This window comes from Bos javanicus, chromosome 17 (genome assembly GCF_032452875.1).
Source record: "Bos javanicus breed banteng chromosome 17, ARS-OSU_banteng_1.0, whole genome shotgun sequence".
Lineage (NCBI taxonomy): Eukaryota > Metazoa > Chordata > Mammalia > Artiodactyla > Bovidae > Bos > Bos javanicus.
This window is the reverse complement of record NC_083884.1, coordinates 63082890-63097185: the sequence shown is the minus strand read 5'-3', so window position 1 is coordinate 63097185 and position 14296 is coordinate 63082890. Positions and strand designations below refer to the sequence as shown.

The 14296-nt window shown below is 55.7% G+C and overlaps 1 protein-coding gene across 2 annotated transcripts in view; it reads left to right on the top strand.

The window, feature by feature from the left end:
• Positions 1-13235, top strand: part of GCN1 (GCN1 activator of EIF2AK4) — a 55098-nt gene extending 41863 nt beyond the window's left edge. The window contains exons 43-58 of one of the 2 annotated variants that reach the window (XR_009730416.1): positions 224-341; positions 455-670; positions 1695-1859; positions 3504-3665; positions 3898-3990; positions 4189-4332; positions 4424-4693; positions 4899-5012; positions 5455-5685; positions 7255-7448; positions 7562-7676; positions 9485-9581; positions 9917-10065; positions 10470-10577; positions 11257-11465; positions 11770-11857. Coding sequence is in view for 1 of the 2 variants with exons in the window: in XM_061385000.1 (XP_061240984.1) it covers positions 224-341; positions 455-670; positions 1695-1859; positions 3504-3665; positions 3898-3990; positions 4189-4332; positions 4424-4693; positions 4899-5012; positions 5455-5685; positions 7255-7448; positions 7562-7676; positions 9485-9581; positions 9917-10065; positions 10470-10577; positions 11770-11988; positions 12522-12647 (2521 nt within the window). In the remaining variant the exon portion in view is untranslated. Of the gene's footprint in view, positions 1-223; positions 342-454; positions 671-1694; positions 1860-3503; positions 3666-3897; positions 3991-4188; positions 4333-4423; positions 4694-4898; positions 5013-5454; positions 5686-7254; positions 7449-7561; positions 7677-9484; positions 9582-9916; positions 10066-10469; positions 10578-11256; positions 11466-11769; positions 11989-12521 lie in introns of those variants that run through there. The other variant, XM_061385000.1, reaches the window with a different exon arrangement.
• The last annotated feature ends 1061 nt before the right edge of the window (positions 13236-14296 follow it).

Sequence of the window (14296 nt, the reverse complement as noted above, 5' to 3'; positions counted from 1 at the left end):
CTTGTTCTTTTCCATTATTAAAGTAACGTTCATTAGTACAAAACTTGGAAGGAACATACGTGGGAGACTGTCGAGAAATGACTATAATTTGTGACCTCTCCTGTTCTAAGAGAACCACCACCAGTGTTTGGGGTTCATTTCCTTTCAGTCTCTTTTTCTGGCTGGTGCTTGGCTGAGACTTCCTTCTGCACCCTTATGACTCTGTTCTTGGCCTCCTTCTCAGGTTCAGCTCTGTTCAGCTCCTTGGCGATCTCCTGTTCCACATCTCAGGAGTCACTGGGAAGATGACCACAGAAACTGCCTCAGAGGATGACAACTTTGGAACCGCGCAGTCCAACAAGGTGCACAGCCCCAGTTGACCTTCCTCCCTCTGCTGCTGGTGGGGAGACTCCCTGGCACTCACACCGTGGAGGCTTCACCACCTCTCATTCTGGGCTCCCTTCTGCCACTGCAGGCGATTATCACCGCCCTGGGGGTAGATCGGCGGAACCGGGTGTTGGCGGGGCTGTACATGGGCCGCTCGGACACCCAGCTGGTGGTGCGGCAGGCCTCCCTGCACGTCTGGAAGATTGTGGTCTCTAACACCCCCCGCACCTTGCGTGAGATCCTTCCCACCCTTTTTGGGCTCCTGCTGGGTTTCCTGGCCAGCACATGCGCGGATAAGAGAACAGTAAGTGTCCCGGGCCTGGCTTCTGACACATAGCCCTGATGCCTCCTTTCAGAGGCTAGAAAGCTGGGTCTGCAGAGAATGGGAGAACAGTGGGGTCCACCATCTAGCAGGGGAACTTTTATTTACTTAGTTATTTAAGAAATATTTCTTAAGCACCTACCATGTGCTAAGTGGAGGCTTAGGACCTTGTAGAGAAGAAAAGCAGCCTTGTGGAGCTGCTGTCTGGCAGAGGAAACGGATATTAATCAAACAGTCACACAAACAAGTGGGAAATGCAGCTATGGCGAGTGCTACATGGCACTGCCAGTGCGTGTACCAGGTCAGCCAACTAGGGGCTCAGGGAAGGCTTCTCAGAAGAAATGATGTTTGAAGACGGACGGTGAGTGAGCATTAGCAGGTGAGGAGGTGATGAAAGACTGTTTGGGACCAAAGGACCAGTGGTTGAGATACCAGGACTGGACACACACAAGCCTTGAGGTGGGCAAGGAATTTGCCCAGAGCAGGGGCTAAGCAAAGGCCAGGGCAGCTGGAGGAGGGCCCCCAGGGCCAATGATCACTTCTGACAGTCCACTCCCAACCCCCGTCCCTGTCAAACAGATTGCATAATTGGCTCTGAACAAGGGTTTGCACACGGCCTCAGAGGAGATGGGTCTTTTTCCCTGAAAGTTGTGATTACAAACCCAGCTCTCCTTTCCTGGGCAAGATCATGAGGGTTAAGTGACTTCCAGGCCACAGTTTTCAATCCAGGGATATCAGCCCTCAACTGGACAACACGTGTTGAGTTTCTTGTTCGTCCATAAGGTGCTGACTCTTTAAGCTGAGTAGGCATGTGTGATGCAGAGAGAATTTTATTTTGTGGTGTTTTGCAAGTACCCTGGGGGCTTTTCACAGGATAGAGGGTTGGGGAAAGTTAAGTCTGGCTCCAATAACATCTGGGAGGTCCTGGGGCCCTCATTCTGGAGTGGCCCACTGGGTGTCCCAGGGTCTGCAGGGAGTCTGTCCTAACTTGAGCTCTGCTCGGCAGATCGCAGCCAGGACGCTGGGAGATCTCGTCCGGAAGTTAGGGGAGAAAATCCTGCCGGAGATCATCCCCATCCTGGAGGAAGGCCTGAGATCTCCCAAGAGTGACGAGAGGCAGGGCGTGTGCATCGGGCTGAGCGAGATCATGAAGTCCACCAGCCGGGATGCGGTGAGCATGTCCTCAGGGCCTGCAGGACCGCCCCCAACTCAGAGGGCCAGGGGGTTGGGATGCGGTGAGCATGTCCTCAGGGCCCGCAGGCCTGCCCCCCACCCCCTCTCAGAGGGCCTGGGGGTGTGGGATGCTGTGAGCATGTCCTCAGGGCCTGCAGGCCTGCCCCCTACCCACCTCAGAGGGCCAGGGGGTGAGGGCTCCAGGAGAAGCTGCTCCATTAACGACACTGCACCCTCAGGGACACGCCAGCCTCACTCCAGAGGGTGCTGTGGACAGTGAGGTGCTGATGGGGCCACAGCGCCCTGGGCTTTCTCACCTCTCAGCTTTCCCATCAGTTTACAGGCTAAGAACTCAGCAATTTAGGGGCGGGGTGGCTTTTGGAGATTGAAGTGGTCTTTCTCTCAGCACTCCTGAGGTGGCTTCAGATTAATCCTTTTGCGTCAGTGCATCAGTTCAGTTCACGTGTGTGGTGTGCTTAGCCGTGAAGGGAGGTGCATGTGTGTGAGAGGTGGAGGGTGGCGGGGAGCAGGAGGGCGTGGAGTAGATGAGAGTGAGCACCCAGTGGGTGGAAACGCGTCGTCTCCAGCAGTGAGATTGTTTCCATATGGCAGCAGTCAAGGGGGGTTGGAGTCTTTCACCGACCCTACTTTTTCTAATTGAGTAGGTTGAGCATAGGCATAGAGCTCTAGATTGGGATGAAAGCGCCAAAGCGATGAGTGGATAGCGGGTCAGAGATGCAAGCACGTGGCCAGTTGCTCAGCCTGAACAGCCTCATCTGATTCTTCTCCTGCATGTGTCAGTACATGTGTGCCATTTGGGGTTTTTATAGTTGCGTTTTTCAAAGAACAAAGGTAAATTCTGTCATCAAATGGGACTGTGATTAATTAAGTAGGTAGTGCCCCAAAGCCTGAGGCCCTGCCCATGACATGGCCACCATATTCAGATTTGGTCCTTAGATTCATGGAGGGGCGTTGCTTTGGTGAAATTGGTTATGGAGTGCACAGAGCAGTTGTTGGCCCCACTGTAGACCCAGAGACTTCATAAGGGACCAGGTATTTGAGTTGAGACTTGAAGAAGGACTTGGAGTTTCCCAAGAGGATGAACAAAGGAGCCTGGGGAGTGGAGGCCAGGTCACTTGGGGCCTCACCGTGGGAAGGAGTTTGGCATTCCCATGAGAGACCAGAGTATCTGGGGAACTTGCCAAAAAAAATCAAGACTATTAACTGTTAAGTCCATGGCTCAGTTGGTGAAGAATCTGCCTACAATGCAACACAGAGATGCAGGTTCCATCCCTTCTCGGGAATATCCCTGGGGAAGGCAGTGGCAACCCACTCCAGTGTTCTTGCCTGGAGAATCCCATGGACAGAGGAGCCTGGCGGATTGCAGTCCAGGGAGTCTAAAGAGTCAGACATGACTTAGCAACAAAACAACCACCACTGGGGGAAGGCTCCTTAGGGGCAGATCGCAAATCCTCTCTGCTTTCTCATACTTGTGCATTTCCACAGAAACCAGCTGAGTGAAAATCTAGACCCGGCAAGAGTCCAGGAAGCCTGTCTAGGCCAGAGGTCCTCACCACCCCCATCCCCCGCTGACTTCCCCTCCCTCCACCACGTCAGGTTCAGCACTCTCATGCTGTTGCAGGTGCTGTATTTCTCCGAGTCCCTCGTGCCCACGGCGAGGAAGGCTTTGTGTGACCCGCTGGAGGAGGTCAGAGAGGCGGCGGCCAAGACGTTTGAGCAGCTGCACTCCACCATCGGCCACCAGGCCCTGGAGGACATCCTCCCGTTTTTACTGAAGCAGCTGGTGAGTGGCTCCGCCTCACCCCTGCCAGGAGGGGTTCCACCATCTCCGTGGAGGCCGCACGCCAGGGCTGACTCTTGCCAAGGCAGCCAGTGCAGGCTCCAGAGGGAGTGGGTGCACAGGATGGCATTGACTCGCTTGGGGGTCAGGTGGGGGGTATCGGGGCCAGGGAGGTCCAGACTGCAGAGGCGGGGAGAAGAGCGGCTCCCAGACGTCACCCCATGCCCCTCTGCAGGATGACGAGGAGGTGTCCGAGTTTGCCTTGGATGGTCTGAAGCAGGTGATGGCCATCAAGAGTCGTGTGGTGCTGCCCTACCTCGTGCCCAAGGTAAGTCCCCACACATGGCAACCCTCTCTGGCCCAGCAGCCACAGCCACGTCACCATCCCCAGGTCTACGTGATGACCAGCTCTGAACCTGGATGCTGGGGGAGGCCGGCGACTCTGCAATGGGACAGGATCTCCCAGAGCCCAGCACTGCAGCTGGCATGGGCAGGCCCCACTAAGCTGATGTTCATCGTCCTGCAGCTGACGACCCCGCCCGTCAACACCCGGGTGCTGGCTTTCCTTTCATCTGTGGCGGGTGATGCCCTGACACGTCATCTTGGCGTGATCCTCCCGGCGGTCATGTTGGCCCTGAAGGAGAAGCTGGGGACTCCAGACGAGCAGCTGGTGAGGGGCACAGTCACCCCTGTGGACTCTATCCATGTCCTGTCCCATCCTGGAGGCGTGTGCTCAGCTGAGGTGTCGCCTGTGCTTTTAGGAGATGGCCAACTGTCAGGCCGTGATCCTGTCCGTGGAGGACGACACCGGGCACCGGATCATCATCGAGGACCTGTTGGAAGCCACCCGCAGCCCTGAGGTGGGCATGAGGCAGGCCGCGGCCATCATCCTCAACATCTACTGCTCACGCTCCAAGGCGGACTACACTAGCCACCTGCGGAGCCTGGTCTCAGGCCTGATCCGCCTCTTCAACGACTCCAGCCCCGTGGTTCTGGAGGAGAGCTGGGACGCCCTGAATGCCATCACCAAGGTGAGGGGCTGCTGGACCACCTCTGGTGAAGACAGTTCCAGGCGTTTCTAAGACTAGGTGCTGTCAGCCAGCTTCAGCATCTGTCCATGCGTGGCCAGTCTTACCTGTACTCCCGCCCACCCCCTTCCTTTCCTTCCTCCTGCTGTCTTGAGAGGGCTTGACTTGAACCCTGACATCCTCTTTGCTTTTCCCCGGTGTCCCACAGAAACTGGATGCAGGCAACCAGCTGGCCCTCATTGAGGAACTGCACAAGGAAATCCGGTTCATAGGAAATGAGAGCAGAGGCGAGCACGTGCCAGGCTTCTGCCTCCCGAAGAAGGTGAGCCACGGCCCTGGACAGGGCCCTGTGGGCTTGTGGCCCTCCTCTGCCTTCCCTGGGTCCCCAGCGCTGGGGCTGCTGGAGCAGCTGCGTGTTACTCCATGTAGTGCTCTAGGTGCTGTTGCGCACCTCCACGGACAGCGTGTTTCTTCCCCATGGTGGCCCCGCGGGGACAGGGTCAGAGTTCACCACCTCCAGTTTCAGCTGTGGAGGCCACCTCAGAGCAGATGAGTGACAGGGCTGCAGGGACTCTGCTCTCATCACTGTCAAGTCGAGGAGACTGTTCCCCAGCCAGCACCCTCAGGCCACGACCCTGGCCACCCGACTTGGTCGCTCACAGAGTTGAAGAGAGGGTGGCTGACAGAAGCTCCTGGCTTCGGGTCGGGGACACCCGGGCCCAGAACCTTTGCAATTTGACTCTCAGGTGTGGTTCTCTTGTCAGGGGGTAACGTCCATCCTTCCAGTGCTGCGGGAGGGGGTCCTGACTGGCAGCCCGGAACAGAAGGAGGAAGCTGCCAAAGCGTTAGGCTTGGTGATCCGCCTGACCTCGGCGGACGCCCTGCGGCCATCCGTGGTCAACATCACTGGCCCTCTGATTCGCATCCTGGGGGACCGGTTCAGCTGGAACGTGAAGGCGGCTCTGCTCGAGACACTCAGCCTCTTGCTGGCCAAGGTGAGGACTGACAGGTTCACTTGGTCCACGCGGATCTTAGAGCACAGATCTGTGCACAGGAGACCGGCACCCACTGTGCTGTGCAGGCAGAGTGACAGCTCTGCCTGGGAGTCGGCAGAGCAGAGGGAGCAAAGACCTTGGTCTCTAGACTCACCACACATGGTCAAGTCCAGGTCCACCACTTGGCAGATGTGTGGCCAGAATGACCTCAGAGTCTGCTCCTTCACTTGTGTTTTGAGGGTACAACACTGCTTGTCTCTCAAAGGGCTGTGAGATACGGGGCTCAGGTGAAATAACATCTAATGACACGTTCTAACTCAACACACCAGCGTGTGTGTGTCTGATAATCGCTTTTATTAGAAGTGGTTGAGTCAAAGGACAAAATCCAGGGCCATGTGAGTACAATAGAAACTTTGTTCACATACATTTCCCATCTTTATGACTACCTTATAAAGGGAGATGAAGAGAATATGAGGAGAGAACGCAAAGGAAGTCCAAGAGCAACTGCAGTAACTTCAGTTTTTGCCCAAAGTGTCAGAAGTGAAGCAACACATTAACTATTTCTGATACTTTACAGGCCAATAATTAAAGCCTTTAGGCTTAGAGAGTTATAAACAGCCAAGATTTATTTTGTTAAAAAAAATTGTTACTTGTGGTTTGGAAACAAAAGCTTAAGAGAGTGGTAGCTCTTTTCCTTCTGTGAGAAAAGTGTGGGGGAGCAACTTCCCAGCTAAAAAATGGGACTGTGAGCATCAGCCTCGTTCTCTTGGAAATTGTTTTTTCTTTTTTCTTTTTATTTAAAGTATCATCTTTATCTTCCATTCTGTGCCGTGTGTGTGTGTGTGTGTGTGTGAATTCTGTGTCCAGATGGAACCTTTCCCTCCTGGAGTTTGTCCCACAGGCTGTGAGCCAGGTGTCACCGTGGGCAGGTGGCTCTCACCGCAGCTTTGCTAGCTTTATTCTGTGGTCCGCCTCCCAGCAGCCTGCAGCCCCAACCCCAGTGTCTCTAGACCGTAAATGGCATTGAGCCTCCAAACAGCTTCTTTTTCCTTCCCTTTTAGCCTTGAGTAGATCTTTCCTCTGGGACCCATCTGTAGTTTGTCACAGACGTGCGTCTTTTCCTGTACGTGGTCAGGACTCAGACTGGATTGTCAGTGCATAGGTGCACGTGTGTACAGGGATGACCTCCCGAAGCCACCTGTTCTGTAGGATTGTGTGCAGTAGGTGGCACCTGACCTGTTTATCTGCCTTTGCAGAATGTTCTTCCACGGTACTGACAGGTCTGCTGGCCCGCTCTGTAATGTATTCAGAGCCGGGGGTTTCGAGTCACTTGTCCACGTGGGCAGAACTCCCCTAAGCTGAGCGGATGGTTCCCCGCTCATGGGAAGCTGGAAGCAGAAGAGGAGGCTGAGGGGACCCTCTGTGCTGGGCTCCCCCATCTTGTGGCGCCTCTACTCCTAGCCTGAATGTGGAGCCCCGCAGGTTTGGGGTGCTCTGTTTTGATGCCTGTGTGCCCTGTGGCCTGCACTCCCCTTCACCCGGGCTCTGGGATGGGGGTCTCTCTGACAGGTCGGGATCGCCCTGAAGCCCTTCCTGCCCCAGCTGCAGACCACCTTCACCAAAGCCCTGCAGGACTCTAACCGCGGCGTGCGCCTGAAGGCCGCCGATGCGCTAGGAAAGCTCATTTCCATCCACATCAAGGTGGATCCTCTTTTCACGGAGCTGCTGAATGGCATCCGGGTCATGGAGGACCCAGGCGTCAGGTGAGGCGCTGGCGCGGGGAGAGCTGTGGCCCTGGGGCGGCCTGGCCCTGCCTGTGCAGTGGGAGCGTGGGTGGAGGACAGCCAGGTTTGAGTCGGGCACGTTGGTTCTGCAGGGACACCATGCTGCAGGCCCTGAGGTTTGTGATTCAGGGAGCGGGGGCCAAAGTGGATGTGGTCATCCGGAAAAACATCGTCTCGCTCCTGCTGAGCATGCTGGGACACGACGAGGTACTGCCGCAGGTGGACGCGGGGCGCGCGGGCTGGGCTGGTTTCCCTTCCCTTGGGCTGGTGTCTCTGCCTCGAGAAGCAGAACCTGGTCAGGAGTGATCATCACTCCCGACATTCGTGTCACTCTGGTTTGCCACACCTCTGGTCTTGAGGGAGATAGGCACTTGGTGTTGATATGGACGACGTATCATATAGGTAAGGGAACCTAAGGTTTCTAAAGTCCCAGGTCTCGTTCATTTGTTCTCCAGTCTTAAGTCGCTTCCCCTGCTCTGCCCCTCATTTCCCCAGTTGTCAAATGAAGAGTTTTGTTTTTTGGCTCGAGAAACATTTGCTGATGTGCAGAGCCTTGCCCATAGGTGAATGAAGTGTGGGCACAGCCCCGAGGAAACAGTGTCTGGTGTCTGTCCAGAGGGGGTGTTCAGCCCTGTTTGTGAGGGGCAGACTGACCTGGGGCCGTGCCCTACCATGTGTTAGAGTGAGAACTGGGACTGAGCCCATGACTCCTGGTTCTCAGTCCCAAGGCCCTTCCTGGCCCAGTCTGCAAGCATCTGTGAAGTACCAGTTGGCTGCCTTGTGCTCTGGTGAGCCCCAAAGCGGTTGAGTCTTTGAGAAGGATTTTCTCTTTCCCCTTTGACAGACGTCTCTCTGCCATGTCACCAGATTGACACTGTGGGGCTGATCTCTGGAGGGAGGCCTTGGGGTTTGCGCGGAGCTGCACCTCGTTTGCCCATGCCCGGGGCCGGTTATCCCCTGCAGCTGAGGCCCCGGCCTTTTGTGGCACAGAAGGGAGCCTCTGCCTTCTTTTGGTCACGGTCTGTCAGGGTTTTATAGGGCCACTCACAGTGCAAGCAAAAGTTAGTACGCAAACCAATTTGCATTTCACCACAATGGAGCTTAAAATAGACTCCTTTGAGAGAGTGGGTGTTGTGTCAGAGAGAGCCAGCTTTAGCCTCGCGTGACACCTGGGAGCTCAGAGGCCCAGACTGCCGGCCGGCCACCCTCCTCCCCCTCAGAACTTCAGCTGGATCAGAGGTGGCAATCCAGGGTGCCGGCCTGGCTCATGCCTCCCCATGGGCCCTTGAGGCCCTGGTTGGTTCTTTGGTTGTTTTGTTTGGGAGAGGCACGCCAAGTTGGCACTTCGAATATTATAGCACGTAACCCAAAATCCTCTGCACAGCATCCTGTAGTGAGCCAGCAGGGAGAGCCGCCAGGAAGCGCTTATGTACGAGACTTTGGTTTTGACACAGAACCCTCAGCCTTTCCCTATTGCCTTGGGCTGATTAGAGCTTCAGTTTGACTTCCCAGGACAGACCCACACAACGTTGGGGCAGCAGGGAGCCTCTCTGGACACAGGCGGACACATGAGAGGTTTGGGAGCGGGGTGGGGTGGGGTGAGGTTGAGGTGGAGCTCCCAGTGGTCCTCTAACCACCTTCCCTGAGGACTGTGGGCAGAGCTTGCATCCCTTCCCACCTCACAGGGCTGTTGATAGTAACTGAGATAATAAACGTGAAGTATTCAGGCTTGTAAGAAGAAAGGTGCTATGTAAATACAGTTATTGTTGCTATTATGATGATGATCACCATATGCACACATGCTGGAGTTTTCTATAATTAAGTTAAGTGCTGGGTGTGTAATTTTTAACTCGGTGCCGAGTGGCAGCCGCAGTGAGTGGCAGCCCTGCTCTGGCGGCGGGAGTGAGTGTGCCTGCAGGGAAGACTGGACTTGGCGTCCGCCTCCCTCCCGCCCTGGTGCCCGTGGAGCCCATGTGAGGTGGCACCCTGGTTCACTACCTTCTCTGCCCCGTCAGGACAACACGCGCATCTCCTCGGCCGGGTGCCTGGGGGAGCTATGTGCCTTTCTGACGGAAGAGGAGCTCAGCACTGTTCTTCAGCAGTACTTGCTGGGTAGGCCTCTTGTGTGCACTTTTCGGGGCCTCTCTGTCTCCCCTGCCCCTCAGAGGGTCTTCTGGCAGCTGGACCACCCTCTCCTTGGAAATGTCAAAACGGAGTTTCCAGGGGTCTTGCAGCCCGGAGCGTCTCTGCTCCGAGGACGCAGCTGTGGTTGGGAGTGGCCTGTGAGGGATGGCCGCTCGGCGGCCACTTCGGGCAGGGAGGTCTGTGTGCAGTGAGGACTGGGGTTCCCACCAGGCTCCGAGCTGACACACGAGTCTCAGGTGGTGGAGGTGGGCTTCGCGGGCGGTAGACGGTGCAGGTCAGCCCCCCTGTGTCCTTCCACCCAGCGGATGTGTCTGGCATTGACTGGATGGTTCGGCATGGGCGGAGCCTGGCTCTCTCCGTGGCTGTGAGCGTGGCTCCTGGCAGACTCTGCGTAGGCAAGTATGGCAGCGACGTCCAGGACATGATCCTCAGCAATGCCATGGCAGACAGGGTAAGGCTTTGGGGCAGCCAGACCAGGTGGTCAGAATTTCACTCTTGCCAGTAACTTCCTGTGCCCTGGGACCAGTGCTTGGTCTCCCTGGGCACCAGGTTCATCATCTAAATAGTGAGGAGTTTGGGTTGGAGCATCCAGAGGTCCCTTCTAGGCCAGAAAGTCTCTGATTCTGTTTCTGGGAACTAGTGTCTCAGGCTTTGTTCACCTGCCCCACAGCCAGGCAGAAGCTCTTTATGAGAGCTGTCAAAAGGTCTTGGAGATGATGTAGTCAGGGGTGGGGTGGGGACTGGTGGTGGAGAGCCAGGGTCCCCGGAAATGCCTGGGGAAGGGATGGTGTATGGCCCTGCTGCCCCAAGGAGGGAGCCGGAGGCACCCTGTCTAGCTCTCTGCTCACTTTCCAGATCCCCATCGCCGTGAGTGGGGTCCGGGGCATGGGCTTCCTGATGAAGCACCACATCGAGACCGGAGGAGGACAGTTGCCGGCCAAACTCTCCAGCCTGTTCATTAAGGTGAGTGGGGTAGCCTGGCTCATGAGACGGATCTGTGACCAGAAGACACCGGAAGTGTGTCCGTGTGTTCCAGGCACTCTGAGGGTGGCCTGCAGGGCTGGGGGGTGGGGGGTCTCTGAGCCCGTAGGGCTGGGGTGCAGAATGGTCTCTGGAAGACTGCCCAACTTTTTCTTTTGGCCCAACTTTTTGTCAAGAGTCTCCCATAGATCCATGACCCCAAATCAAGTTAAGAACCTCTATTTTAGGCATTCTTTCTAGGTACCCCAATTTTTCAAACTTTGGGGCAGACCTGGGTTCAAATTTATCTTTGCTTTCCTGCCTCCCTTTAGTAGGCGTGACAGTAATTAGAAGGCATGGCTACTCTGGTGGCTGCAGGACCCGCTTGGGAAAGCTGGGGAGCCTGGCAGAGGGGTCTTCAGCATCTGCGTGATAGAGCATACTGCTCGAACGCTGGTGTGCACACAGAGCCAGAACCTACGTTTTAAGAAATGCAGCCGAGCCCGCCTTTCTTTCTACACCCTGCCTTTGTAACCAGCTCCCGGGCAGTCAGTGGCCCTGGTGCACTGGCCTCACTCTGAGCAGGGAGGCTCCCACGGCTGCTGTCCCCACCCTGCAGACACCCAGAGAGGAGGGTGTACAGGGCCCTGATTGGACTGAGCCTGTATCACCCCGCATGCAGCTGTCGTCAGTGTTTATTACTGAGGACCTGCTGTGCTCCTGGCCGGGCTAGACCCTGAAGTACAGAGGTGAACGGGGCAGACAAGATCTCTGGAGGCGGAGGTACACAAAGAGCCTGTGGGAGGGCCCTCATCTAGATAGGGCTGTCGGGGAGATGCCTGAAGGCTGACATCTGAGCCGAGGCCTGAAGGATGAGAGGGGACCAACCAGGTGAGGATCTGGGGCAAGCACGTCCCAGGTAGTGGGACCCGCCAGTGCAGGGGCGCAAGGCAGGAAGCAGCGTGGGGTGTTTGAGGAAGTTGGAAGCCCTTGTGGGCTGAGAGTGCCGAGCCGAGGAGAGGGTGGTGTGAGATGACGTGGAGGAGGTAGGGTCTGAACACACCCAGCCGCCCTCTCACAGTGGGAATGCTGTGGAGGGAGCAGGGGGTCAGGTCCCACGACGAGGGCAGAGCCTGGGCTGTGGCGAGGAGCAGGCTGGATGTGCCTGATGGAAAGCCCACGCTCCTCTTCACAGTGTCTGCAGAACCCATCCAGTGACATCAGGTTGGTGGCTGAGAAGATGATCTGGTGGGCAAACAAGGACCCGCTGCCTGCCCTGGACCCCCAGGCCATCAAGCCCATCCTGAAGGCCCTCCTGGACAACACCAAGGATAAAAACACCGTCGTCAGGGCCTACAGCGACCAGGCGATTGTCAACCTCCTCAAGATGAGGCAGGGAGAGGAGGTGTTTCAGGTGGGAGCCTGGGACTGGCGGGCCTCCCCACAGCTTCTGGGCGCTTGTCTTGTGGGCCTTCTGCATGACAGTGTTTAAGGCTTGTACTCTGCCACCCCATAGGCATGAGTGTTGATGGGCAGATAGTCATCTGGTAGTCATCTGGTCTGGTGCCTAAAAACACTCCCTCTATTCCTGAGGTGTTGAGATTCCTTTCAGCAGCAGGGTTCCTCCTCCAAGTAAAATCTCAGGTGGCTCCCAAACCTGTAACAGACCTCCCAGGGCTGCCTGTTGAGGCCCAGAGTTCTGTCCCTCAGCCCACTGCCTGCTGAGCCACCTTTGAAGCGCTGAGCACTCCAGGCCCCACTCTATCATCGGCTCGGGGTGTGAGGCCTGCATGTCTTGGCTGTCTCTGGATCCACTCGATTTTCTTCCTTTGCCAGGGTCCCCCTCAGTGGTTCTAGTTCTGGGTTCGCGTTCAGTGTTGTCTTTGATTGGAGAAAGCTGAAGCCATATTTTCTCATTTTGTCTCCTCATTTCCCTCCTCCCCCCAGTCCCTCTGCAAGATCCTGGATGTGGCCAGCTTGGAAGTGCTGAATGAATGCAACCGGAGGTCTCTGAAGAAGCTGGCCGGCCAGGCTGACTCCACAGAGCAGGTGGACGACACCATCCTGACCTGACGGACCCAGGCCCGTCCGCTGGGCTTTGTATCAGCATTTCAGCTCCACCTTTTTGTTCACTGTTTTCATTTTTGAAAATACATTTGTTCTGATGGGGAGCTTAGGAGATGGCGTTCCCAGAAAGTATTTTAATGTATCAACAGACCACAGCCAAAGCCTTAAATCAAACCTACACACAACTGAAAATTGCCTCCTCCATCTCTCACTCTTTTCTTTGGAGAAGACAAGAAAAAGCACACGCATGAGCCTCGCCCAGCGGTCACCAGGAGCTGCTTGTCCACTCTGCGTGGCTGGGTCCAGAACGTGAGGCTCAGACGTCTGCCTCCTGGTCTCTTGTGCCAGAGCTCTGGCTCCAGGGCCAGTGCTTCCAACCTCTGCCTAGATCCCGAGGGGGCAGAGAACTGCAGAGGCCTGCCCGTGCAGTGTCTCAGCGTGGCTTTTCAGCATTGTGCAGCTCACCTGGATCTGACCCATCAGGTGACAGGGACAAAACTTGCACAGCCCTAGTAGTTTGCAAGTTGGGGGAGGGGAATAGGTTTAAACGCAGGTAGTTTGAAGGAGGGATGTTGAATAAAGGCTTTGATTTGATCTTGATAAGCAGATTTTTAAAAATCTCCGAACATCCACTAAACATGAAGCTTCGTGCATCAGGAGCAAGGCAAGGGTGCGTGCAGCTGTCCCCGTGAGCACAGGCAACTCTGATTTCTGGGCGTCTCTCCTGCTCTCTGAAGTCTCATAGATACCTGCAGCCACCGGATCTCAAGAGGGCTGCAGTCAGACCTGAGATCTCACTGGTGTGGAGATCCTAGGGGTTGAATCAGCCGCCTCCCTGTTCTGTCCTGACTCAGAAAGGTAGGCAGCTTCTGAGAGTCGAGTTTTACAGAGAAAGTCTTCCCTTCTGTGGAATAAGAACAAACCACATTCCTGTAATCAGAATTGCAAGAGGAAACCAAAGTCGCAGTTGAGCATCTGCCTCCTTTATGAATGACTTCCTTCCTCCTGGTTCTTAGAAGGCTTGTGATCCAGGCGTCCTGTCTGACGGAGCCCGCCCCTCCGGGCCCCAGTGACGCAAGTGTTCCTGGGCTATTTTCCCTGGTCACAATACGGAACAAAACTTGTACCAAAATTTCTGGTATGAGCTGTAAAAGGAAGGGAAAAAATGAAACATGGTGGGAGCGAGCTCACGTTATAAAAGGCCTAAAGTACTATACCAAAAAACAAACAAAAGCGAGGCTTTGCTTATTAATAATGCAGCGGAGGTAGAAAGCCTTGTGACTCAGCACTTCTGATGAATAAGACAGGTGACCTCTGAGGTGCCTGAGCCTTGTGTGTCACAGGACTTCCTGTTTTCTTGCAGCAGACGTGGTCTCCACGGGCTCGTTGGAACTGTGGAGTCCCAGGGCTGGAAGGGACCTTGAGAGGACAGCTGAGCCGGTCCCCACGGCCAAAGCAGCCAATGGTTACAGCTTTGGTAGCCATGGTAACTGTCCTCTGCTCCTGGGATTCAGATGATTGCCGGCAGGCTCCCAGCTGCCTGGGGCATATGTCCAGCAAGCCAGTTGCAGCTGCAGTCACCTCTGCCGGTCAGCCCTGGGGAGGCAGGTGGAGTTCTCATGGGAGGGAGGGGTTGTGGGCTGGGAAGCCTCTTT